The 27,846-nt window shown below is 32.2% G+C and overlaps 1 protein-coding gene across 1 annotated transcript; it reads left to right on the forward strand.

The window, feature by feature from the left end:
- The first annotated feature begins 2,258 nt into the window (after positions 1 to 2,258).
- LOC132759621 (hemicentin-1-like) lies at positions 2,259 to 16,330 on the forward strand. The gene is made up of 14 exons (XM_060751431.1): positions 2,259 to 2,374; positions 2,810 to 3,136; positions 4,125 to 4,255; positions 7,428 to 7,653; positions 8,563 to 8,856; positions 9,522 to 9,812; positions 10,262 to 10,561; positions 11,052 to 11,336; positions 12,652 to 12,924; positions 13,294 to 13,584; positions 13,939 to 14,283; positions 14,867 to 15,166; positions 15,751 to 15,903; positions 16,077 to 16,330. Exons 1-14 carry the CDS (start codon positions 2,320 to 2,322, stop codon positions 16,115 to 16,117), a joined length of 3,312 nt encoding a protein of 1,103 aa, XP_060607414.1. The 5' UTR covers positions 2,259 to 2,319; the 3' UTR covers positions 16,118 to 16,330.
- Positions 16,331 to 27,846: the final 11,516 nt, after the last annotated feature.

Genomic DNA, 27,846 nt, shown 5'->3' on the forward strand with positions numbered 1-27,846 from the left:
AAATCTACCAAAGGGTCATCTCTGATTACAACAGTGGTGTAAATTGTGGAATTGACATGCTAACTTGTTGCCCTGTTTTCTGATTATTGTAACTGATTACCTGGAGTATGACTCAATCGTATCTACTGCTATGCTAACCACAGGAGCTTGATACATATTTATTTATTGACAGAATATCAAAGTCCTGTGTTTTAAAGATATTTATTTTTCGTAGTTAAAAGAATAAGGTGTGACACTTATGTTTTAAATACGTTTTTGATAGGACGAATTCAAATTTCAGAAATGCTATTCTTAGGATAGCATTTTCTTGACAGAAGCATGTAAACAAAACTAGGGTGGTAGAAAAGTGAGAGTTTATGACTTATTTATTAACAGAAATGTCCTGGCACATCGTACATGTACTCTATGGCAACAAAGTCGAACATTTTTCCGCAACTTGGCTCACATTTAATTTCATTCATGGCGATATAATAATCGTTTAAGTACAAGTGCTATTAATCATTATATTTATGCACCTAAAGAATAGTAATTTTTACTTATTTACCAAACGTTTGATTCCAAATTCGGAAAATACAATAGCGATGACACAGAAACACACTTCTAACGGTACACCATCTTTTGTATTTTTTTTATTTATTTCCGGGAAATAAATGAACATGTTATCGTTGAATTTTACAACATTTATAGATACCTTATACATGTTAGATATAAATCTAATGGCAGTCTATTTAAAAAAACAAAAAGTACAAAATATGAAAAGATAAAATTGTCTTTAAAAGAAAACAAAGAGCTGCCCGTATGAGAGCGCGCTCGGCCGTTCTCGACGCTCGAGGGTACGATTAGAGGAAAGGTGCCTCAGGGATATGGGACTTGTGTGCCCATGGTATTACATAATCGCAGAAAAGTGTGTGAAAAAATTCCCGTAGTTTTGGAGATATCAACACACAAAAGCTCAACCATATATAGTTTTGCGACGGCGGCAATGCAAAATCTTACACGGGGTTAAGTTCAATTATTGCTCTCCCTATTCTTCGAATTGTCGAGAAAAATAAGAATTCATGACAAAAGATATTTACCTTGATTTACAATGTGCAATTATTTCATCACAGCAACTGTCGCTGCAAATATACATTTATATGTCTTTATCACTCACACAGCTTTGTAAAATATACATACATTTCTTGTTATTGTAAACATTATTCGTGTCTAACTTTGAATGACATGATAGATGCATGCGATAGTAAGCAAACTTTTTTAGGAATTACATGCGAATCTTAGTATGTTCAAAACCGCCAGACAGAAAGGTATGGCTATTTTGAGAACATTGATGGCTTCAGAAGTAAAGCCCTGACGATATAGTCAGCTATACTTTTTTCAAAAGGAAACAGGTTAAAAGAACGTTATAATAATAAGAACGTAATTAAAATGAGTTTATCTGAACTGCTTAAATTGAACAACTCTGTACAGAAATATGATGGTTTTTCTTTGAAATGATTTCCTTTGGAAAGAGGAAAAACACGCGGATACCTGTTTGCATGGCCACTGTGATTTGAAGAATAATGTCCTTGCCATTTTATGTGTTTATCTTAATTCAGTATTTTTGTTGGCTTGAATTATGGGTTTGAACTGCGTGCACGTATTTAAATAAAACAGGTTGAATATATGACATGATAATAACCAAGAAATGGTTTGTTTCACGTTTACAAGCATGTTATCTACCGGTCCAAATCCCTCAGACAGTTTGCTATTTATAATACCGATTTTCATTTCACATTTAAACGATGAAAGCGTTTTAAAACATTTTGACATCAATTTAATATATTCATTGCTTTAAATAAATAGTACGAAAGTTAATCTTGTCAAAATCGATAATAAAATAAAATAGTAAAGTATTTTTTACGTAAAACAAGATAAAACTTGCAACTTTAAAATAAATTCGTTTAAAGTTATAACATCATCTTGATCTTTTTTGAGGCATTTTAAAATTAAAATAGAACTGAAACAAATTATTCTCTTGAACACTGAAATAAAAATTTGTTTAATTGAAAACATTTTCCAGCCCTTTATGGGAAGTCAACTCACGGATTTATATTACATATAAATGCGTGTCTATAAATCCGTGATCAAATAAGTCAGTTTATCAAACTTTATTATAAACATTACATTTTATTACATGTTTAACTTTTTTAGGTATATTATTGAAGTAGGTCAACCGTTTATTTACGTTAATCTATAAACTTCCTGTTTGATTTTGTAAAGTTCATAAATAAACAAGCAAATGTAAACAATTTTAATAAAAATTATTTTACTGATACGGATATGTTGAATTTTACTGCTATTTTATTATTTGGACTAATAACAATTGTCAATTCGGGTAAGATTTTATTTTCCTCATAACTGAACTTCTTTAATACTTTAATTTGAATTTTACCAAATATTTATTTGACTTTTGCCAAGATAATTTATGCCAAGATAATGTCATGGAAGATAGTGTACGTATTACTATAATACAGACGAACATCTATTTGATTAGCTTGTGGTAATATCGAAAAAAGGATTATACAACTGAAGAATCCAACGTGTATTTACCTGGGATATCATATCATCAGCATAATCACCATTATCATCATTATTATTATTATATTGTATGTAGATATTGTTCAGCAAATTTATATCAAAGACAAGATACGTGTTAAAGGATGTGATATACATTATAATTATTATGTTATTCTTATTATTATTCTTCTTATCATCATCATCATCATTATTATTATCATTATAAGATACATTTTTCTTATACATGTATTAGATACTGTGCAGCGAATTTATATCAAAGACAACAAGATACCTGTAAAAGGGGGCGATATACAGATTGTTTGTGAGGTGTCGCAGTTTACCAACGATGTTGTTAGGGTCTATAAGACAGATACCTTGCCTCAAGATATTACAACTGCTTCAGTAGTAACACAATGTATTCCATCTGTGTGTTTAGGAACTACACCAAGACATACATTTAATCCTAGTAGCAGTGGTATCACTATAACAGTCACCAATCTAAATAGATCAGAAGACCAGAAATATTGGACATGTGCTATCAACAACCAAGGAAGAAAATACACGCAGCTTATTGTATACAGTATGTAGACTAGGTATTTTACTAATTAGAATTAGTCCTCCAATTCAGAATTGTTAATAATAATGAGATGATATGCAGAACGCATATTCGACCTTTTTCAGGTCAAGGCCACACGAAGTCATGTATTAATTTTCAAAATGTCTAACCGAGAGAAGGAAAATAATACTACATGTATTTGACAGAAACGTAACTTACAAATGAGATGATATATGCAGAACGCAGATCAAAACTTGCCCAATCCCAAAAGTCATTTGATTCTTTTAAACTTATTCTTTTTAACTTTTTTTGGATAAAAATCACAGAAATTATCACAATTATAAGACAATGTAACGTGCGCAACAACCAAGCTTCTACCCAAAGGTAAAGATCTTGTAAAGCTGGCATTTTGCACACTACCAAAGTGTTCGGAAAATAGGATTAAAATGTCTGCACCTTGAAACCGAAAACATTTCTCGGTCAAGTTTCTGAGAGGATTTTTTTTGTATAATTCTTCGACACAAATTTTATTTGGTCGTGTATTGCCCCGCCTTTGTTGTGCTCTTGTTACAAATATGTAATATTTTCTTAGAAACGTGCATTTTTATCATATAACTAGAAAATATCTTAAATGTATTTTACAGCAATTAATATTTTAGAAATGAATGTATGAAATAGGAAAATGATTATTAGAATTGTTATTTTAATTGAGTTATTTTAGTTTCCCAGTTTCTACTAGAAAAAGCGCAGGGGCATCAGATTTTGTCCAGTTGTTCAATGCAATGGTTTTAATTTTGCATCAACGGTATCCTGGGATACAGCTTAACTCATATTGAATTGAAAAAGAATTGGCGTGGTTTTTACCAACTGACCCTCCTAGGACAGGGCATATATTTTGCTGGTACCAATGTCAAAGTCTTCAATGTTATCCGGGTCGGGCTAGCAGGTTTACCTATGACGTTGAATTTACTATATGTGTGTTCTTAAGTCTTTATTGTCCATTCCATTCCAGCTATCACACCATCACTCCAGTATGATAATCAACCAAGCCAGAACCAAGACCTTGTTCAGAATTCAGTGCTCTTTAGCTGCCGCACAGGATGTGCCTTTCCTTCACCAAACTTCACATGGTATTATAATGAGGTAATAATATATGTTTAAGATACAATATCAATTACATGAAATCTTAAACTATTTCAATAAAAGTGTCATTTCACTTCGTTCAAAGGAGAATATTATAGAATTCCGTTTAAGTTTTTGACATTAATATACAAACGGGTACAAAATAACGTAAAACAGTGAGAAAGAGGTGTACATGTGTACATACATGCGTGTTTGCATGCGCGCGTGCATGCGTGTGTGTGCATCCGCTCGGTAAGGCACAAAAAGCAGCTTTCGCTGTCGAGTACGGACACTGGACATATCATTAGTAATGCCTTTAAAGATTTTATTTTAAACACAAAGTGGTGATAATTTACCTCCATGCAATTTCCACGAGGTATGAATGTTGTGCCAAAAGTAGTTAACTGTACGGCGGTCAATGGGAACCTAAATGTACAGTAACCTGGGACAATAATGAAAGGTGGTAGCTATTAAAGGGGCTGTTGGTGCCTAGCAAAACGTCTATCTGTCCTAGGGGCTATTATAAATGCACCCTAGCACACCATCCTCGTCGTCTCTGCCTACTTTGGAAGACCACCCCCTCGGCATTAGTCAAGACACCGGCAGCTGGTCCGCAGATACAAGATCTGGTCTTTATTTATTTATTTACGCCATCCAAAATTCTCCACTCAACGACGAGCACGCTTCGAGGGGAAGTGAGAAGGTAATACCCTTTCATTTAAGCGATAACAGTCAGGGAAGAGTAACTTCCCTTACCGGATATGACGTAAATGGGGGATAAAACTATGCAGGCCGCATGGAATTTTATATATATAGCTTATTGAAAAGTTAAATGCGTAAATTTATACTGATCGTTCAGTTATGATTATAACATATAAAAATTAACGCATGCATACATAAATTCAATATCAAGACAATATAAAAAAAATGCATAAACTAAGATTGAGATTAATTCTCGCTACGGAGTGAAACAACGAAATTTGAAAGTGAATATATTTGTTATATATACTGTGCTCCTCTTAGTTCACGGTACTTAACACTTTAAAACAGTAAAGAACACAAACAATAAACTTACACTACAAAAACTGTCATAAACTGTATCATTTAGTCATTTTTCTGCTATAAGACACAAGGAAACAACAATATATTCAATCAAAATTAGTTTTAATTTGTCAGATGTAGACCGTGTGTCGGCCATTTTGAAAACAGTATGTCATCATTTAACTCGCGGTAATGGTGTTCTATTTCAGTTTTTATCATGTTTCAGTTAAAATTTCTTTATGTTATTTTGCATAATTTTAAATATTAAAAGTATCTTTACGTTGTAACACAAAATTTATTTTTTCAACAAACAAGAACATTTAGAAATTAATGATTGTTTCAGACGTATGCACAAATTTAATGGACTATTGTTGTTTTTTGCAGAAGTTTGTAAAATGTTGTTCAGTTTTACGTAAAAATCTATAGATTTAAACTATTTTGCACAAAACTTTGTTGTTAAGGTGTTTGAATAAAATATGTCAATTCTGACCAATTATGTCAATGGTTACATGAAAATATGCCATTACCGTGAGATAAGTGATGACGCGGAATTAGTGATGTTGAGTAAATAGATATAGATTTTCTCTAATGCTAGGATAAAAGCTAGTCACTAAAACAAATTTTAATATTTCATAAACACCCATTCACACTGAAATTGCCTATTATTAATTTAAATGGCTATTTTCTAGTTTCCTGTGTTATTATCCGTCATTTAGAAAATTCCGGCGTATTTGTGACAAAACATGAAAATGAGATTGTCAATGTCTTTTAATGATTGTTTTTTCAAGCTTATCATACAAGCGACAGTTGACTGTGATATCATAAATCACCAGGGTGCATTTTTTAGAGTTACAACATTACATCAGATTACGTCACTTTTGTTAGTTGTCAAAATATTTATGGTCGGCATGCATTTTGTTATGGATCATCCTATAGGGACTTAATTGGTCATGCCTTACTGATTTGATACTCGATCCAACCTACCAACTGGCACAGTCAAAAATACGTAAAACTTTAATAACGAATTTTTGTGAACGTGTTTCAAACTTGTTTTTTTTTTTTTTTTTTTTTTTTTGTGATTTTTTTTTTAAATATTTGATAAGCAGAGTATGAATAAAAAGTATCAAGTTGAAAATATTACTTTACTAGCTTCAATATATTGGTGTGATGTACGATTTTTTGAGAGACACAAAGAGTATACAGTCATGTACATTCAAAAGAATTTTTACTTTTTATGTCTTTACATTTTTTTGAAATTACATAGATTTATATTGTTGATTTTCTTTGTCTTAGTATTGCCTGGAACATACGGTAGTACATCCCAGGTATTGCTTAAATCAAAATGATTTTTAATTAACCAGCATCTTGCAATTCTTGCAATTTCGAAACTACAGTATAACTCAGAATATCTTTTGGATATTGTACATAAGCAGAAACATAGATACATTATCTATATATCTGGTATATATAAGCAGGTTTATATGATTTAACTGCCTGGCAAAATTTTCATTATAAATAATCTAACGAAAATGGTAATCATGATCAGTTACCCTGCAATATATGGTATACAATTAAAACAAATCAAAGTAAACATTTTTTTTTTGTTTCACCATCCTTTTTATGATATATCCTATTCAATGACACACAATTTTGACAATTTAAATATGCAAATCTTACAAGAGAAAGGATTAAAACCTTTATATCCCTCTATTATTGTACATTGTCCACCGTATCCCCCAATGACGTCATCCAAGGGCGACAACTTGAATACGGTCTTAAATGAAAGGGTCTTATATACCTACCATACAATTAACAAGATTTGACCATTTCAAATCGGAGAAATTAATACCAAAGATAATAATAATAATAAAATAGAGGACAAAATATCTCAAATAAAGGGCGCCTACGGGGCATGTCAACTGCCATACTTTTGTCGGATTACCTTTATACAGAGACGAAATCCTATTTTATGTACAAAACTAAAAACAAGTGTGTAGGCGTCTTCGAGGTTAAAATATATATAGGGTATTTTTCTTAAAAGAAGAAACATAAGGTCTATTAATAGTTCAGGAAGAAAAAATATTTTTCGAATTCCTGGGTAAATGGTGATCCCTAGAATTTTTGGAAATGATAATACTTGTTATATTTACAGACAAGTGGGTCACGTCAAGAGTGGTCAACAACAGCCCCTGTAACAGATAGGACTGGTGATTGTACTGATTCTGAGAAAATATATACATCTACATTAACTCTGTCAAGATATACAGTGTTTACTGACAATACAGATACAACTGTGAAGTTTCAGTGTGGTGCTATATCAATTAGTGGAGCAGAAGATCAACTTTTTACACCAGCGTCTGTTGACGTTAGATTTGCAGGTACAAATTCTGTATTTTTTCTAACAAATAAAAGAGCTAATATGTTACATTCTGATGAACTATCTCTTTACACAAACACCACTTTTTGGTCAGATGGCGGATTTTCTATAACGAAGAAATACACATTTGAAATATTGAGAAAGTATAGTATATAATCTTAAACAATCTTTTAAACAATTTGTTTCGACATTTTTGAAACTATTATTCCTTAAAGGATGATTATGGTGAACATAATAAGTGCATATTTACTCCATAATTCTGCTACATTACCATTTGATAAATTTCGCTATAATGCACCATTTAAGGTGTTTCTTGTTTTCTTCGCTACAATGTTGAAACAAATTATCGAAAATCTAGAAAGAAAAACATAAGCAATTATTTTGTGTTGCAAAATTATCAAACAATAAAATGTGGGTTTTATAATAAGAGTGCATTGAGGATATTTGATATAATGCGAATTGTAATAATTTTTCGATTTTATATGTTCCATTTGATAAAGCTCTGGACCAATTACTTTAATGCAAAATTGCAGATCACTTGCTCACTCCGTTTTATACAAGAGTGTTTTTTCTAATTGTGAAAATTTATTTTAAAATGAAAGCGTTGCAATGTTTTCAACTCAAATCGGACTCAAATAGCACAAAAATACGTTGTTCTATTATTTATTCTACACAAATTTCAACAGACAAAATACTTTTAAATTTTATTTAGCCAAATCAATTGTATAATCAAATTTATGATAAAAGGTTGTCTTTTGAATAAAGAAATAATCACGTTTTATCAATTTGTTAACAATGTTAAAATAATATGTCATTATAATTTGCTGATAGACATGTCACTCAAACAACATCCATATGCATTACCACAAGTTATGTTATTCTAAATAATAAAGGTTACGTTTTGCTTCAGTACGTGTATCAACAGTGACATTAAAAGATGGTAATTCAGTTCCATCTAATTCATTAGAAGTAAACAGTGGGGAACCTCATACATTGACATGTACATCAAGTGTCAGCAGACCAACAGCAACTATCATCTGGTATTTTGGAGGCCAGGAAAAGAAAAGAGAAACTACTAGGACATCTAGTTTTACATTCACGCCAGAATATTCGGATAATCAGAAACAAGTTTACTGTAAAGCATTTAATATACAGTCAGAAAACCAAGCCGTGTCTTCAAACATTGTGTCACTTTATGTAAAAGGTATTTCCAGTCCTAAAACATTCTTTTCATCCCAATTTAAAGAATAATAAATATGCACTACAATAAACTGGAAACAAACACTTTTTACTTTTATATTTGCGTTAAGTTCAGAATACTTTAGAAACAAATTTGCTGTGAGGTTTGCAATGTACATTATGAAAACTGTTTTTGTATAACTGAGCTTAGATAAAAGATTTATAATTGCGCTACGCAATTTTATTTCCAAATGGCAAATCTGTTAAGCGCTGCAAAAAAACCCTATATATCTTAAACCTTTTATGGTAACTTATAATTGATTTTGAAAAATTCTGGCTCCTTACTTGAGAACAATTTTAAGTTTCATGCAGAACAACTTAATCTATGTAGTCGCGCCTTGATATGATATTTAATGAAAAGTCCTAGAAACTCTCTGAAATTTCTGAAGGAGAACAAAGGTGACGGTAGATTATACTTACTTATTTTTTAAATAAAATGATTCTCATTTGCAATTTCATAGACACTGATATTTTTTTGTAATACTCTTTTTTCGAAATGAAAATCTTTGCATTACACAGAGCGAAAAAGAATTAATATGTGTGTTGATTACACTCACTTAGATACTACTGTTCAATAAAAAACATTATCTTGGGTGATCTAACTATAGTAAAACATTTTACACACTTCAGTAAAGGTAGCTAATGTTACACTAAAGGATGGCAACACTATACCACCAGGAACACTAGAAGAAACAAATGGTTTATCTAAAACATTAACATGTACAGCAAGTGAAAGCAGACCTACTGCCACAATTATCTGGTATATAGGAGAAAATGATGAGAAGAAAAGGGAGATTGTCACAGTGTCTACATTAACATTTACACCAGTTATATCCGACCATAACAAACAAGTATATTGTAAAGCTTCACAGTCAGGAAATCCAGATGTGTTTTCAAGCAGAATATCACTTTATGTTAAAGGTTGAGATTTTCTTTACATTACTATTGCTGACTTGTCTCAATTTTACCTTCAATCTGTAAGAAAATGCTTTATAAGTTTTAATACTTATACCCCAAACAAAAACAAGACAGGGCGCAAGGAAGAGCCTAATTGTCCTACGTCTAACACCGCTGATTTAGAAATGGCAATAATTCACTTGCAGGAGAAATTGATAATTAATGTTAGTTACTCAGGAAAGCCCACAAAGTCCATCAACCGCCATGATATGACAAGACAATTGTGTTAAAATTGCATAAAACCAGAAAAATAAAAAACCATGAGTATGAAAGCTTACGGAACAAATTATAATACACCATAATATATATAGCTTACCTTTAAAAAGTATAGGCTAGATTTTCTAGAAAGTTAGCTGTATGGGATATACTTTTATTTTATTCTTTTTTGACAGATATTATTGTCATATTTTCAGTATTAGCTACCACTCCTACAATCACAAATCTTACAACAGAAAAGTTAGAAGGAGATCAAATAAAATATCAATGCACCTCCTCTCAAACACGACCTGTTGCTATAGTAACATGGAAGCTGGGTACTCAAACATTGACTGATGTACAGAATACAGAACATAGTCATGGAAATGATCTTAAATCTGTTACAAGTATTGTAACATTTACAGCAAAAGGAACTGATAACAACAAAACAATATACTGTGAAACCGCAATACCTGGGCAAAATTTAGTGAAGGTTCAAGAAAAGATAACTGTGTATTGTAAGTGAATGAAAAAAAAACTAGTATATCATTTTTATTTATGGTGTGTGTAAAATAAAAACAAAATGTCCAGTTGTGTTATTATTTGAAAAGAATATATGTACACAAAATCATCATTCAGAGCATTATTGCTGTTGTAGAAAATAATATAAAAAGAATACTGCTTTGTAGTTTTAAAGATATTCAGAATTTACAGACGATAGACTTAAAGTTTTGTTTATACTATTTTTTAGATTTAAAAAGGTATCTTTTCCATGAATGCTTAGGTTTTGAATACTGCAGCGAAAACTACAATAAATGACGACTAAGAAACATGTCCAGTGTTTAAGACATAATTTGGAGATAATTATTATGGAATAACTAATAAACCATTGAATTTTTACTATTAGTTTGCTGAATCGCTGTTGTCTTATTTTTGTGTCTCCATTTTTGTGTCTTTTTGACTTTGATAAATAGTATAAATTAATCATCATTACTGTTTTATTCATAGGGCCACCAGTGTCACCTGTTATATCAACAAGCAGATTTCCATTTCTAGAAGGTCAGACAGGAAAGAGTATTTATTGTTCCTCATCTGATTATGGAAATCCTACAGCTATAGCAACATGGACCGCACAATTTGGAACACCTGATAGCGCTGATACAAGAACACTAAGGTTACCTAAACTAACATATCAGGTTGATAGAAGTCCAGTAAAATGTCAGTTGCAGAATTTCTTTACACAGAGGAAAGGTCTTCAGATCCAGTCCAAACAAGTACTATTACAAGTTGAATGTAAGAGACTATGTTTCTTTTTTACATTACAAAAATGGCCAGTCTTTAAAAACCAAATATCAAAATTTTACCACATCTAGCGTTCGTAATACAATGTACTAAAAAAAGTTTCATTCATATTTCATAATTCACCGTACCCGTTGTTGTTCTTTTAACAAAGCCAAGCTGCCTTCGTTGTCATTTACAATATTTATAGATGGTATCAATAATAACAAACTGTTACAATGTAGATAATTCAAAGCTACATACAAGATTTTTCATGGATTTAGATGTTTATTTTATTACAGAAATACTGAAATAAATAAACAATAATAAAAAAGCAACAAAAACAAATAAAAATAAGAGGGCCATGATGGCCCTGAAGTCGCTCACCTGTATATAGACCCCTGGAGCGGGCCAGTTTAAACCCCAGGGCTTTTATTTGAACAAACTTGGTAGACACTCACTAGAAGATGTTTCATGCTTAGTATCTAACCCTTAGCTATTTGGTTTCTTTTCAAAAAAGATTGTTTAAGTTTTTGCTATACGTATATTAGGACTATCAATGACCCCCGGGGCGGGGCCAATTTTGACCCCAGGGCTTTTATTTGAACAAACTTAGTAGACATCCATTAGAACATGTTTCATGCTAAATGTCTTAGCTCTAGCTCTTTGGGTTCTTTAAAAGAAGTCTTTTAAGTTTTTATTATATGCATATAGGTAAAATCACCCCCCCCTTGGGCGGGGCCAATTTTGACCCCAGGGCTTTTATTTGAACAAAATTGGTAGACACCCATAAGAAGATGTTTCATGCTAAATATCTTAGCTCTAGCTCTTTCGGTTCTTTAAAAGAAGATTTTTTAAAGTTTTTACTATATGCATATAGGGGAAATAAATGACCCCCTGGGGGCCAATATTGACCCCAGGGCTTTTGTTTGAACAAACTTGGTAGACACTCACTAGAAGATGTTTCATGCCAAATATCTAAGCTCTAGCTCTTTGGTTTTTTTAGGAGAAGATATTTAAAGTTTTTTCTTTTGGTTGCCATGGCAACCAGAGTTCTGCATGGAATTAAATTCTTTGAACAATTTTCAAAGGTGACCACCCATTCCTGTGAAGTTTGGATGAAATTGGCTTGGTGGTTTATGAGGAGATGTCATTTAAAGTAAAACTTTACGGACGACGGACGGACGGACGCCGGACGAAAAGTGATCACCATAGCTCACCCTGTCACTTTGTGACAGATGAGCTAAAAAGCAAATAAAAAACTACAAGATATCTAACCAGTTTCTTCCGTTATACATATATTTAACATTCTATGCACAAATATGTACAGATTCTCCAAGAGTTCAAATTTTGACCGATGGGAAACCAGTTACAACCATAACAAGAAATGAAGGACAAACGGTGTCTGTTACGTGTAATACCACTGGAAATCCAACACCAATAGTAAGTTGGGTGAGACAACAATCTAGTGGCCATACTTTGTCATTTGCTGATATAGATAGAACGGACCATGGTAACTTCACGTGTAGAGCTACAGCAACATCAATTTATTACCCAAGTCATAACTTTGTTACTGAAGAAGAAGTAGAAGTCTCCGTAAACTGTAAGTTATATAAGTGTACTGATGATTGTCTTTAAAGTTTATAGTAAACATTAAATGTCAGACTCATTTAAAGATGTATACTATTGTCATCTTTGGGTGAAATATTTTTATTACAAAAAATATTTATTTCATATTTAAAAGTGACTGAAAATCATTTGATCATTATTTCCATATAAAAAGCATTGAGGACAACCTGTGAAAAGGAGTGCACCGCAGCGAATATAGTAATACATATTTCTTTCATTAATAAATTTTCCATTCTTATTTGAATTCCAAGTGCAAATTTTTGTTATAATTTACTGGTGAGAGATTTATAGTAAGTTTTATAATCTTTGTGCATGAAAGGATGATTAATGAATTTATTTTCAGATGCACCAGATGTCATTGTTGTTGTAAACAATACGTATCCAGTGGAAAACACGTCTTTGACAATAAAATGTAAACCCGAAGGACGACCAGCAAATTATCATTTTACCTCGTTTGTGCAAAAATTGGGATCTATTATTGTCCATAACACACATAGTTCAAACAATGGTGTTATAGTTATAGAAAATGTACAACTTCACGATAGTGGTACTTATATATGTAAAGCAAACAATGGCATTCGAGACAGGAACGATCGGCTTGATCAAAGTGGAAACATCACTGTAAATATTTTGGGTAAGTTGAACTTTTGTATCGAATATCTATTTCTTTTATAACAATTAGAAATTCTTTTTCGAAATGATTAAGTTAAAAGATCTCAATGTTGAATGGTATGCAAATGGATTGTATGGTCTTCAGGTGCACAATAGTATAGCAACAAGGGCAGTTATTTATGATTATTCAAATAGAATACATGTCATTATTTTTCTTACGATTTTGACTTAGTTTTTATTCTGATATAATCTTTTTAATCAAATAAAACTTAGATATGGAATGATCAATATCGGTTCTGTAACTTTAACTATTCAAATACTCATGCATTGGATTATAAATATTCTTGTATAATAAAAACTATCTGATATATTACAGTGTCACCTAAGGTGCTTCTCCCGACAAGTAAAAGAAAAATCTTAGGGCACCTCGGACTAACGACTAATATAACAGTGCCATTCTATATAAATCCTCGACCTCACACTGTACAATTCACATTCCCAAATGGATCTGTTATAACAAACTCTAGCAAACATACAGTCAGGCTCTTTAAAGAATTTGTTAAAGATGTGTTTTATAGACAGGAAGTGGAGCTAGACGGATACCTTGCTCAACTTCAAATAAAAAATGTGGAAGAATCAGATTTTGTTAACTACAAATTGATGATTTATAACGGACTGACAGGATCATTTCAATCATGGGTGATTGAACATGTCTTGGAAAGTAAGTATGACTGAATAATTTAAAATTATCTGAGTTAAAATGTTAAGTAATTTGGTAACTTTTTACATCAGAGCTATTTTTCTGTTTAATACCAAGACTGATTTAACCAATTACAAATCACTTGCTTTTACATTATATACTGCGTTGATATCTGCGGAATTTTTAGAAAAATAAGATTGAATATCCTCCACATACTCTCGAAAAACCTTTCGTTTCGTACTCCCTGATTCCTAAAATTTGAATATATATGCTAAATATGTAGAGATGTTAACAGCGAACAAAAGTCTGACGTCATTCAAACGTCTTACGACAGCCCTAACCCTGTGGCAGATGTGCGACGTTTGGCTACGACAAACTTTCATAAAGCGGTTCTTATCGGTCTGCGACATGTCTTCGACAAAATATATTCTACGGCAGATGGAACGATGATAAAACAGACTTCTGGAGAAGTGGCTATCCTCAGAAGCAATAAAAACAACAATACGATCGTGTATTATATGATAATTGCAGACTCGGTTTGATTGAGTTTGTGTAAGCAAACGATCATAGAGAAATAGCACTCTATTTTTTATTATCATTGCAGATAAACCACCAGATGTACCTACGAATTTTATTCTTGCAAAACAATTGAGTACAGAAAGTTCACTTACTGTGACATGGAATCCTGGAAATAACAATGGCCACCAACAGACGTTTATATTAATGTATAAAACAGTATCAGATGATAAATGGAATAATGTATCAGTATCTGACATAGGGGAATATGAAATGACCTACACTGTTTCCGGTTTATCAAGCGGGACATACTACGAGATTATGCTATATGCAGCAAATGTGCTGGGAAATTCGGAAGAATCTGAAATTATGCTTGTCAAGACAAAAGGTCAGCTAGTATTGTTGAGAAGAAATAAATCTTTGTTTTCGCTATGTCTTAATGTAGTTTTTATGTCTGCACGACTATCTGTTATGTTCCTTTTTATGCCTCATTCACTAAGGTTGGGGATGTAGACATACCGTTCCTCCCGTTGTCACACAATTCGTCCGTATACAGACAAAACATCGGAATGTGAGAGAACCCCGTGTCTAATGGACACAATTTGTGTTTTAGATATATAGATACATGAAGATGCATAAACCTGTCATGTTTAAAATGTGTTTGTTTTAGTATCAGTAGCATTGATTGTCGTTTACATATATTGATAAACTTAAAATGCCCTTGTAAAGGCAGTGACAATATTTACAGTTTCCAACCATTTTGATTACCCTTTTCATTAAAAGTAAACATTATCGCTTAAAATATTTGAATCAATGGAACAAAATATTTTCCAATAGATTTATATTACACTTACAGCTAAAACAAGGGGTATCAAAATATTTTAATAGATTTTTTAATCATTACTAGACAGAAAATAGTTAGAGTGACTGGAATGAATTGCTTAAATTTTGAACATTTCTATTAACTTACAGACAAACCAGTGGTATGTGATTGCAACAACGGCGCGGCTAATAATGACATAAAAGCAGTGATTGTAGGAATTGTTCTTGGAATAATTATCGTGGTAGTCGTGGCATATGCTGGTTATGTTACAATATTACTGAGACGAAAAGGTGAAAACACAGGTGGGGTTCATTTCATATAATTTTCTTTGAAATGGTTACTTTTCAGTTAAATTTCGTAAAAGAAATTTTATTAAAATGTACATTTTTGCCTTTTAGAAAGTCGAACATGCGTTTTATATCATTATGTTAAATATAATTTCTCATAATCGTCACTCTCGTCATTTTTGTTTTAGCGGGAAATAAATCTGACAAGCCGACTAAGCTGACTAAGTAAGTCATTATTTCATCAATTCCATTATTCAGGTGTTTCTTTGTTTGTGTTTCCACTACATATCACCATTTTATAATTGGTGTAGAAATACGTTTTGTATATTTCCTTTGTGAATGACACATACTCTTCATAATTGCTTAATGGTTAAAACCATAATTTACATAAGAGCATGCTATTTTGTTCTGTAATATTTTTCCAGTTTACATACAATATCCATGTGTGTTTAACCTTTTCCCTTATATAAGCGTGTTTCGACGGCTTTTTCCCCCCCCCCCCTTTTTGAGGCCTCAAACAGTGAAAAAATGTCCTATTTAGACCCCAAACACTGTTTTTCGTTTGAGAAATGTTGTTAAAAAAAGTGACCATTTTTTCGGCGCCGTCCCCCATCCAAATAATACATCAGGGGGTTGCCAGAAGGGGGGTGTGCCCCCTTCTGTTTGGGGGGTTTGAAGGGGGGCGGAGTCCCCCTCATCGCCAAGAAAATTTTGGACTTGTGAGAGGCTTAAAATGACCCCAGGTTGATCATAAAGTAACGTGTAACCAACGCTGAAAAGCCTTTGACTCTATCTCAATCCATTGAAAAGTTGCAGCACTTTGAAATAAATTTTGATGGAAAAAATCGAGGCAAAATAGTGATTTTTGGCAATTTTGAGAGGTCCCCTCGTTGCCATGGTAACAGGAAATTTAAGACTGAGCATGTCGTTACAAAGGCAATGGTCCAGTCAACATTTGTGCCAAGTTTGATTAGTATTGAAGCATTTTTCATAGTTTCATAGCAGTTTGAACTTGTAAGAGGAGGCTTTTCAGTTAAAATGGCCATTTTTCACGATATGCTCATGGGGGAAAGGGTTAACTAAAAAAATATAAATGTTACAAAACAACAATTTTTCACCAAAATTAGACAGAAGACCACATGTTAACATGGAAAAACTAGATGTGCAATAACTTGGCTAAACAATCAACAATCAACAATCGACATTCAATGCCTAGCTAGACAATCAACATTCAGCTCAACATTCGATCTATAATAATAATCAAACAATTCTCAAAGTGAATGTTGAGCTAGACAATCAACAATCAGTTAGACATTCGAAAATTTCTTATGTCGAGCTAGACAATCAACATTCAGCTCAACATTCGATCTATAATAAATATCAAAGAATTTTCAAAGTGAATGTTGAGCTAGACAATCAACATTCAGCTCAACATTCGATCTATAATAATGATCGATGTTTTCTCAAAGTGAATGTTGAGCTAGACAATCAACAATCAGCTAGACATTCGAAAATTTCTTATGTCGAGCTAGACAATCAACATTCAGCTCAACATTCGACCTGTAATAATTATCAAAGTATCCTTAAAGTGAATGTTAAGCTAGACAATCAACAATCAGCTAGACATTCGATAATTTCTTATGTCGAGCTAGACAATCGACATTCAGCTCAACATTCGATCTATAATAATGATCAAGGTTTTCTTAAAGTGAATGTTGAGCTAGGCAATCAACAATCAGCTAGACATTCGATAATTTCTTATGTCGAGCTAGACAATCGACATTCAGCTCAAAATTCGACTTGTAATAATAATCAAAGTATTCTTAAAATCAATGGTTAGCTAGACAATTAACAATCAGCTAGACATTCATAAAATTCTTATGTCGAGCTAGACAATCAACATTCAGCTCAACATTCGACCTGTAATAATTATCAAAGTATCCTTAAAGTGAATGTTGAGCTAGACAATCAACAATCAGCTAGACATTCCATAATATCTTATGCCGAGCTTGACAATCGACATTCAGCTCAACATTCGATCTATAATAAAAATCAAGGAATTTTCAAAGGGAATGTTGAGCTAGACAATCGACAATTAGCTAGACATTCCGAAATGTCTTATGTCGAGCTAGACAATCGACATTCAGCTCAACATTCGATCTATAATAATGATCGAGGTTTTCTTAAAGTGGATGTTGAGCTAGACAATCAACAATCAGCTAGACATTCGATAATTTCTTATGTCGAGCTAGACAATCGACATTCAGATCAACATTCGACTTGTAATAATAATCAAAGTATTCTTAAAATCAATGTTTAGCTAGACAATCAACAATCAGCTAGACATTCGAAAATTTCTTATGTCGAGCTAGACAATCGACATTCAGCTCAACATTCGACTTGTAATAATAATCAAAGTATTCTTAAAATCAATGTTAAGCTAGACAATCAACAATCAGCTAGACATTCGAAAATTTCTTATGTCGAGCTAGACAATCAACATTCAGCTCAACATTCGACCTGTAATAATTATCAAAGTATCCTTAAAGTGAATGTTGAGCTAGACAATCAACAATCAGCTAGACGTTCGATAATTTCTTATGTCGAGCTAGACAATCGATATTCAGCTCAACATTCGATCTATAATAATGATCGAGGTTTTCTTAAAGTGAATGTTGAGCTAGACAATCAACAATCAGCTAGACATTCGATAATTTCTTATGTCGAGCTAGACAATCGACATTCAGCTCAACATTCGACTTGTAATAATAATCAAAGTATTCTTAAAATCAATGTTTAGCTAGACAATCAACAATCAGCTATACATTCGATAATTTTTTATGTCGAGCTAGACAATCGACATTCAGCTCAACATTCGACTTGTAATAATAATCAAAGTATTCTTAAAATCAATGTTTAGCTAGACAATCAACAATCAGCTAGACATTTGAAAATTTCTTATGTCGAGCTAGACAATCAACATTCAGCTCAACATTCGACCTGTAATAATTATCAAAGTATTCTTAAATTGAATGTTGAGCTAGACAATCAACAATCAGCTAGACATTCGATAATTTCTTATGCCGAGCTAGACAATCAACATTCAGTTCAACATTCGATCTATAATAATAATCAAACAATATTCAAATTGAATGTTGAGCTAGACAATCAACAATCAGCTAGACATTCGAAAATTTCTTATGTCGAGCTAGACAATCAACATTCAGCTCAACATTCGACCTGTAATAATTATCAAAGTATCCTTAAAGTGAATATTGAGCTAGACAATCATCAATCACCTAGACATTCGATAATTTCTTATGTCGGGCTAGACAATCGACATTCAGCTCAACATTCGATCTATAATAATGATCGAGGTTTTCTTAAAGTGAATGCTGAGCTAGACAATCAACAATCAGCTAGACATTCGATAATTTCTTATGTCGAGCTAGACAATCGACATTCAGCTCAACATTCGACTTGTAATAATAATCAAAGTATTCTTAAAATCAATGTTTAGCTAGACAATCAACAATCAGCTAGACATTCGAAAATTTCTTATGTCAAGCTAGACAATCAACATTCAGCTCAACATTCGACCTGTAGTAATTATCAAAGTATCTTTAAAGTGAATGTTGAGCTAAACAATCAACAATCAGCTAGACATTCGATAATATCTTATGCCGAGCTAGACAATCGACATTCAGCTCAACATTCGATCTATAATAAAAATCAAGGAATTTTCAAGGGGAATGTTGAGCTAGACAATCGACAATTAGCTAGACATTCGGAAATGTCTAATGTCGAGCTAGACAATCGACAATCAGCTCAACATTCGATCTATAATAATGATCGAGGTTTTCTTAAAGTGGATGTTGAGCTAGACAATCAACAATCAGCTAGACATTCGATAATTTCTTATGTCGAGCTAGACAATCGACATTCAGCTCAACATTCGACTTGTAATAATAATCAAAGTATTCTTAAAATCAATGTTTAGCTAGACAATCAACAATCAGCTAGACATTTGAAAATTTCTTATGTCGAGCTAGAGAATCAACATTCAGCTCAACATTCGACCTGTAATAATTATCAAAGTATTCTTAAATTGAATGTTGAGCTAGACAATCAACAATCAGCTAGACATTCGATAATTTCTTATGCCGAGCTAGACAATCAACATTCAGCTCAACATTCGATCTATAATAATAATCAAACAATTCTCAAATTGAATGTTGAGCTAGACAATCAACAATCAGCTAGACATTCGAAAATTTCTTATGTCGAGCTAGACAATCAACATTCAGCTCAACATTCGACCTGTAATAATTATCAAAGTATCCTTAAAGTGAATGTTGAGCTAGACAATCATCAATCAGCTAGACATTCGATAATTTCTTATGTCGAGCTAGACAATCGACATTCAGCTCAACATTCGATCTATAATAATGATCGAGGTTTTCTTAAAGTGAATGTTGAGCTAGACAATCAACAATCAGCTAGACATTCGATAATTTCTTATGTCGAGCTAGACAATCGACATTCAGCTCAACATTCGACTTGTAATAATAATCAAAGTATTCTTAAAATCAATGTTTAGCTAGACAATCAACAATCAGCTAGACATTCGAAAATTTCTTATGTCGAGCTAGACAATCAACATTCAGCTCAACATTCGACCTGTAATAATTATCAAAGTATCTTTAAAGTGAATGTTGAGCTAAACAATCAACAATCAGCTAGACATTCGATAATATCTTATGCCGAGCTAGACAATCGACATTCAGCTCAACATTCGATCTATAATAACAAATCAAGGAATTTTCAAAGGGAATGTTGAGCTAGACAATCGACAATTAGCTAGACATTCGGAAATTTCTTATGTCGAGCTAGACAATCGACAATCAGCTCAACATTCGATCTATAATAATGATCGAGGTTTTCTTAAAGTGGATGTTGAGCTAGACAATCAACAATCAGCTAGACATTCGATTATTTCTTATGTCGAGCTAGACAATTGACATTCAGCTCAACATTCGATCTATAATGAAAAATAATGAATTTTCAATGTGAATGTTGAGCTAGACAATCCACAATCAGCTAGACATTCAGAAATTTCTTATGTCGAGCTAGACAATCGACATTCAGCTCAACATTCGATCTATAATAATGATCGAGGTTTTCTTAAAGTGAATGTTGAGCTAAACAATCAACAATCAGCTAGACATTCGATAATTTCTTATGTCGAGCTAGACAATCGACATTCAGCTCAACATTCGACTTGTAATAATAATCAAAGTATTCTTAAAATCAATGTTTAGCTAGACAATCAACAATCAGCTAGACATTCGATAATTTCTTATGTCGAGCTAGACAATCGACATTCAGCTCAACATTCGACTTGTAATAATAATCAAAGTATTCTTAAAATCAATGTTTAGCTAGACAATCAACAATCAGCTAGACATTCGAAAATTTCTTATGTCGAGCTAGACAATCAACATTCAGCTCAACATTCGACCTGTAATAATTATCAAAGTATCCTTAAAGTGAATGTTGAGCTAGACAATCAACAATCAGCTAGACATTCGATAATTTCTTATGTCGAGCTAGACAATCGACATTCAGCTCAACATTCGATCTATAATAATGATCGAGGTTTTCTTAAAGTGAATGTTGAGCTAGACAATCAACAATCAGCTAGACATTCGATAATTTCTTATGTCGAACTAGACAATCGACATTAAGCTCAACATTCGACTTGTAATAATAATCAAAGTATTCTTAAAATCAATGTTTAGCTAGACAATCAACAATCAGCTAGACATTCGAAAATTTCTTATGTCGAGCTAGACAATCGACATTCAGCTCAACATTCGACTTGAAATAATAATCAAAGTATTCTTAAAATCCATGTTTAGCTAGACAATCAACAATCAGCTAGACATTTGAAAATTTCTTATGTCGAGATAGACAATCAACATTCAGCTCAACATTCGACCTGTAATAATTATCAAAGTATCCTTAAAGTGAATGTTGAGCTAGACAATCAACAATCAGCTAGACATTCGATAGTTTCTTATGCCGAGCTAGACAATCAACATTCAGCTCAACATTCGATCTATAATAATAATCAAACAATTCTCAAATTGAATGTTGAGCTAGACAATCAACAATCAGCTAGACATTCGGAAATGTCTTATGTCGAGCTAGACAATCGACATTCAGCTCAACATTCGATCTATAATAATGATCGAGGTTTTCTTAAATTGGATGTTGAGCTAGACAATCAACAATCAGCTAGATATTCGATAATTTCTTATGTCGAGCTAGACAATTGACATTCAGCTCAACATTCGATCTATAATAAAAATCAAAGAATTTTCAAAGTGAATGTTGAGCTAGACAATCCACAATCAGCTAGACATTCAGAAATTTCTTATGTCGAGCTAGACAATCGACATTCAGCTCATTATTCGATCTATAATAATGATCGAGGTTTTCTTAAAGTGAATGTTGAGCTAAACAATCAACAATTAGCTAGACATTCGATAATTTCTTATGTCGAGCTAGACAATCGACATTCAGCTCAAATTCGACTTGTAATAATAATCAAAGTATTCTTAAAATCAATGTTTAGCTAGACAATCAACAATCAGCTAGACATTCGATAATTCCTTATGTCGAGCTAGACAATCGACATTCAGCTCAACATTCGACTTGTAATAATAATCAAAGTATTCTTAAAATCAATGTTTAGCTAGACAATCAACAATCAGCTAGACATTTGAAAATTTCTTATGTCGAGCTAGACAATCAACATTCAGCTCAACATTCGACCTGTAATAATTATCAAAGTATCCTTAAAGTGAATGTTGAGCTAGACAATCAATAATCAGCTATACATTCGATAATTTCTTATGTCGAGCTAGACAATCGACATTCAGCTCAACATTCGATCTATAATAATGATCGAGGTTTTCTTAAAGTGAATGTTGAGCTAGACAATCAACAATCAGCTAGACATTCGATCATTTCTTATGTCGAACTAGACAATCGACATTCAGCTCATTATTCGACTTGTAATAATAATCAAAGTATTCTTAAAATCAATGTTTAGCTAGACAATCAACAATCAGATAGACATTCGATAATTTCTTATGTCGAGCTAGACAATCGACATTCAACTCAACATTCGACTTGTAATAATAATCAAAGTATTCTTAAAATCGATGTTTAGCTAGACAATCAACAATCAGCTAGACATTTGAAAATTTCTTATGTCGAGCTAGACAATCAACATTCAGCTCAACATTCGACCTGTAATAATTATCAAAGTATCCTTAAAGTGAATGTTGAGCTAGACAATCAACAATCAGCTAGACATTCGATAATTTCATATGCCGAGCTAGACAATCAACATTCAGCTCAACATTCGATCTATAATAATAATCAAACAATTCTCAAATTGAATGTTGAGCTAGACAATCAACAATCAGCTAGACATTCGAAAATTTCTTATGTCGAGCTAGACAATCAACATTCAGCTCAACATTCGACCTGTAATAATTATCAAAGTATCCTTAAAGTGAATGTTGAGCTAGACAATCAACAATCAGCTAGACATTCGATAATTTCTTATGTCGAGCTAGACAATCGACATTCAGCTCAACATTCGATCTATAATAAAAATCAAAGAATTTTCAAAGTGAATGTTGAGCTAGACAATCGATAATCAGCTAGACATTCAGAAATTTCATATGTCGAGCTAGACAATCGACATTCAGCTCAACATTCGATCTATAATAATGATCGAGGTTTTCTTAAAGTGAATGTTGAGCTAAACAATCAACGATCAGCTAGACATTCGATAATTTCTTATGTCGAGCTAGACAATCGGCATTCAGCTCAACATTCGACTTGTTATAATAATCAAAGTATTTTTAAAATCAATGTTTAGCTAGACAATCAACAATCAGCTACACATTCGAAAATTTCTTATGTCGAGCTAGACAATCAACATTCAGCTCAACATTCGACCTGTAATAATTATCAAAGTATCCTTAAAGTGAATGTTGAGCTAGACAATCAACAATCAGCTAGACATTCGATAATATCTTATGCCGAGCTAGACAATCGACATTCAGCTCAACATTCGACGTGTAAAAAATATCAAAGTATGCTTAAAGTGAATGTTGAGCTAGACAATCAACAATCAGCTAGACATTCGATAATTTCTTATGTCGAGCTAGACAATCGACATGCAGCTCAACATTCGACTTGTAATAATTATCAAAATATCCTTAAAGTGAATGTTGAGCTTGACAATCAACAATCAGCTAGACATTCGATAATTTCTAATGTCGAGCTAGACAATCGACATTAAGCTCAACATTCGATCTATAATAAAAATCAAACAAATCTCAAAGTGAATGTTGAGCAAGTCAATCGAAAATCAGCTAGACATTAAAAAAATGCTGATGTTTAGCTAGACAATCGATATTCAACTCAACATTCGATCTATAATAGAGATCGAGGTTCTCTTAAAGTGAATGTTGAGCAACACAATCAACAATCAGCTAGATATTTGAAAATTTCTTTTGTCGAGCTAGAAAATCGTCTTACAACTCAACATTCGATTTGTAATAAAAAAGAGCATTTTTTATGCGAACGTTGAACCAGACAACAAACCATGAGATTTAGATTGAGAGAATTCGCTTTTCGAGCTACAGCTCTACATTTGATCTATAATAGAATGTTAATGAACTTGCTTTTCCTACTTAGTGGTAGATTTGTGTTTGTTATATTTAACGTCGCTCTTGTATGGTATTATTCAGATAAGACTTTATAGAAAATCCGCTTTCGTCAAGACAGCAAAATATTTCCAACGTTAAGCTGTTGTTAACATCATTTCTGCTATATCACTTGAAAATTCTTTCCCCAAAAGTTGGCTAGATCAGATACAATAAGGTAGATATTAAAAACAATCATCTGTATTGCTGGACAATAATCCTGCAGTTTGATATTCGATTGAAAAAGTAGAACTCTTTTATTATCTTGCGTATTGAGGCAAATATAAACTTTATATTCAAATCAGTTATAGTAACATTACAAGGAATTGATTCAGTATACTCTTTTGTGCATTTAAGTATCAAAATAGTAATAAGAAATACATAGGTAAATCATAATTTTTATTTCTCATGCTGATTCAATGTTACAATCTAAGATATCGCTTATTCATATCAAATAAAACGTAAGAAGATATCCAAATAAACAAATGGCAATGACGGCTCTTAATTTCTAACCTGAAAAACTTTGTAAAAATACAGAGAGTAAGTAACACATACTGCAACTTGTCAAAAGTCACAAGTAAATATCTAATCTAATTCAGAAATTTTAATTAAACACCAAAGGACCAAAATGTATTTTCTGTGTCATCGTTTACTAATGATATATTGCCTAGCTTGCATCCAGTTTTGACACAACGGGCATGCTTGTAATCCTAACATACTTTTGTAGAGATGGTGCTTCATGCCAAATACCGATGTTAAAACAAAGGGTTTTGGCATAAAGCACCATCTAACATTGCAGTATTTCAAAAATAAGATTTTAAGTGTTAACGGTGATAGTTCGTATTGACTTGCTCTCTAGATATAACGTTTGTAGATTTCCACAAGGTAATTCTACATGTCAAATATCTATGTTCTGGCCAAAGATATTTTAAAGAAGACATTAATGTATTTTCCAACATATTAAAAGATAACCTCGGAGCGGCCCAGTTTTGTTAACAGGGCCATTATGTGTTTGTTTATGTAAAGGACTATAACGTAATACTATATGCAAATAATGTTAGTTTATGATCTAAAATGTTTTTAAGTGTTCATTTAGCTTCGGTTACATATGTTTGCAACAAACTGGAATTATATTTCATTTTTGTAGTTGTCCGCTAGTTACTTAATCTTAAGTTCAAAAAATGTCGCTACTTACAAAATATTTGTACCTTATACAGTTTTGGGGAGATATTTATCAACATATTTTAAATGTTTTTGAGCCCCTGTGATTGACCTATGTATCAGAATGGAACAATTTAGTAAAAATATGTAACGTTGGACCTACAGTTCATACTTAAGAAGCTTAATTACGTCGGAAAGCAAAACATATTTCCATCATCGTAAAAGGTGTTCAAGTTAGCTAAAATACAGAAAATGACCATTTATAATTTTGATACAATGTGCAAGAATGTATTTTCTGACAGTTTATAATTATTTTTCTTGTTCTTGTTAGCATTACTTTGTTCTTCTAATACACATATTTTCAAGTAAGATTCGAAATATTGCTGCTCTAAACATTATACAAGATTTTTTATTAAAATGCAAGATACTATGAAATATCTCACATACATATAACAGAAGACATATTAACAAAAATAAACCAAAAACAATTGTAATTTCAATGCATTAAAATATTTTTTCATGAATTTATTAATTTCAAGATTTATATTGAAAACCAAAACAAATCTCTTATACTTTTTCTAAATAGCTTAAAATATGTGGGCATTTTTGAAACAAAAATTCAGAATTGCTTTAAACTTGCTTTAAAATTGCTAACTAATCGAAAATATTTTTTATAAAGACAGTTATAACGTGAGGAGTTCATATTCATGTAAGCAGGCGCTTAAATTGTTCCACATAAAATATTTCGAAAGTTCCTAGCTATATCACAGACGCAGTGCCATCTGTCATGCAGTGAGAAGTATCTACATTTAATGTTATAAGTGTCAAAACCATCAATCGGTATATGTTTAAAAAATTTAACTTCATAAAGCCCTGGTAATACATGATAAAGAATATGATTTAGGTTGTCAAACCAATAATAAAAATAAAAATTAACATGCCACATTCATACTGTTGAAAAGTTTTGTCATTTTAATCTTATTTCAACCCTTATGCTGGAGAAAGCCATATCATTTATCAGATTGTAATGACTTAAACAATTTTAGGGAAGTGCAACCAAATTATAATTCGTGTCGAATAACATAATGATTTGTCTACCTGAAAATGAAACAATTGCTTTTTGATTTTTTGAATTCATAGCGATTGTGGCCCTTTTTAGCACAACTATTTTAACAACGTTTTCTAATTATCAATTACGTAAACCCCTATCAGAATACATGTATATAAAAAGTATTTCTAGCTATGGCAACCATCTTGAACATCTAGCCATAATTTAAAATATTATATAAAAAGGACCATTAAGGGATAATCATTCGCTAGTGTGAATACTATTGGCCTGGATGTTCATGAAATTCTCTTTTGCTCCAAATTAAAACAATGACCACCAAACGCCTGTGTAGGGTAACAATACAAACAAATGAATGATAGAAAAATCGTATTATGTAATTGCTATCTGTCAGTCTGCATTAGTGATTGTTAATGCTTGGATAAAATAATCAATGAATACATTTCCTGCACGCTCCAAAAATAGTATTTAACTTTTAAGAAATACCCCTTATTTTCTTAAATTTAAGGAGCGTCCAGCTATTCGTCTTGAACATAACAATAGAACAAAGATAATTAGACATTTTCATACACTTAAAGCGGTGCCACTGAGGTAAAAAAAAACAGTACAGAAATATACTCAGAAGAGAAGTGATATACCATGGTGTTGCCAATTTGAGTTAAAAGCTGTGTTCCCGCTTTTCAAATTTGAGTAACTTTGCGTTATACAAAGGACTATCCTTTAAACATGGATGGACCAAATTATCTGAAATATGGCACTCGAGTTACTGACCTACATTCGATTGTACAAAAATCTTAAAAAAAAATGTTCCCTTCATACCAAAAAAACAAAACAAAACAAAAACAACAAATCCTAAATGGCGTTCTTTAAACATGTTTTATACATGAAATGATTTTGTAACATGTTTAATGCCTAAATTTGTTTTCAGTCTGAACATGC

The sequence above is a fragment of the Ruditapes philippinarum genome, unplaced genomic scaffold (genome assembly GCF_026571515.1).
Source record: "Ruditapes philippinarum isolate M1 unplaced genomic scaffold, ASM2657151v2 ctg6489_1_1_1_1, whole genome shotgun sequence".
NCBI classification, from domain to species: Eukaryota; Metazoa; Mollusca; class Bivalvia; order Venerida; family Veneridae; genus Ruditapes; species Ruditapes philippinarum.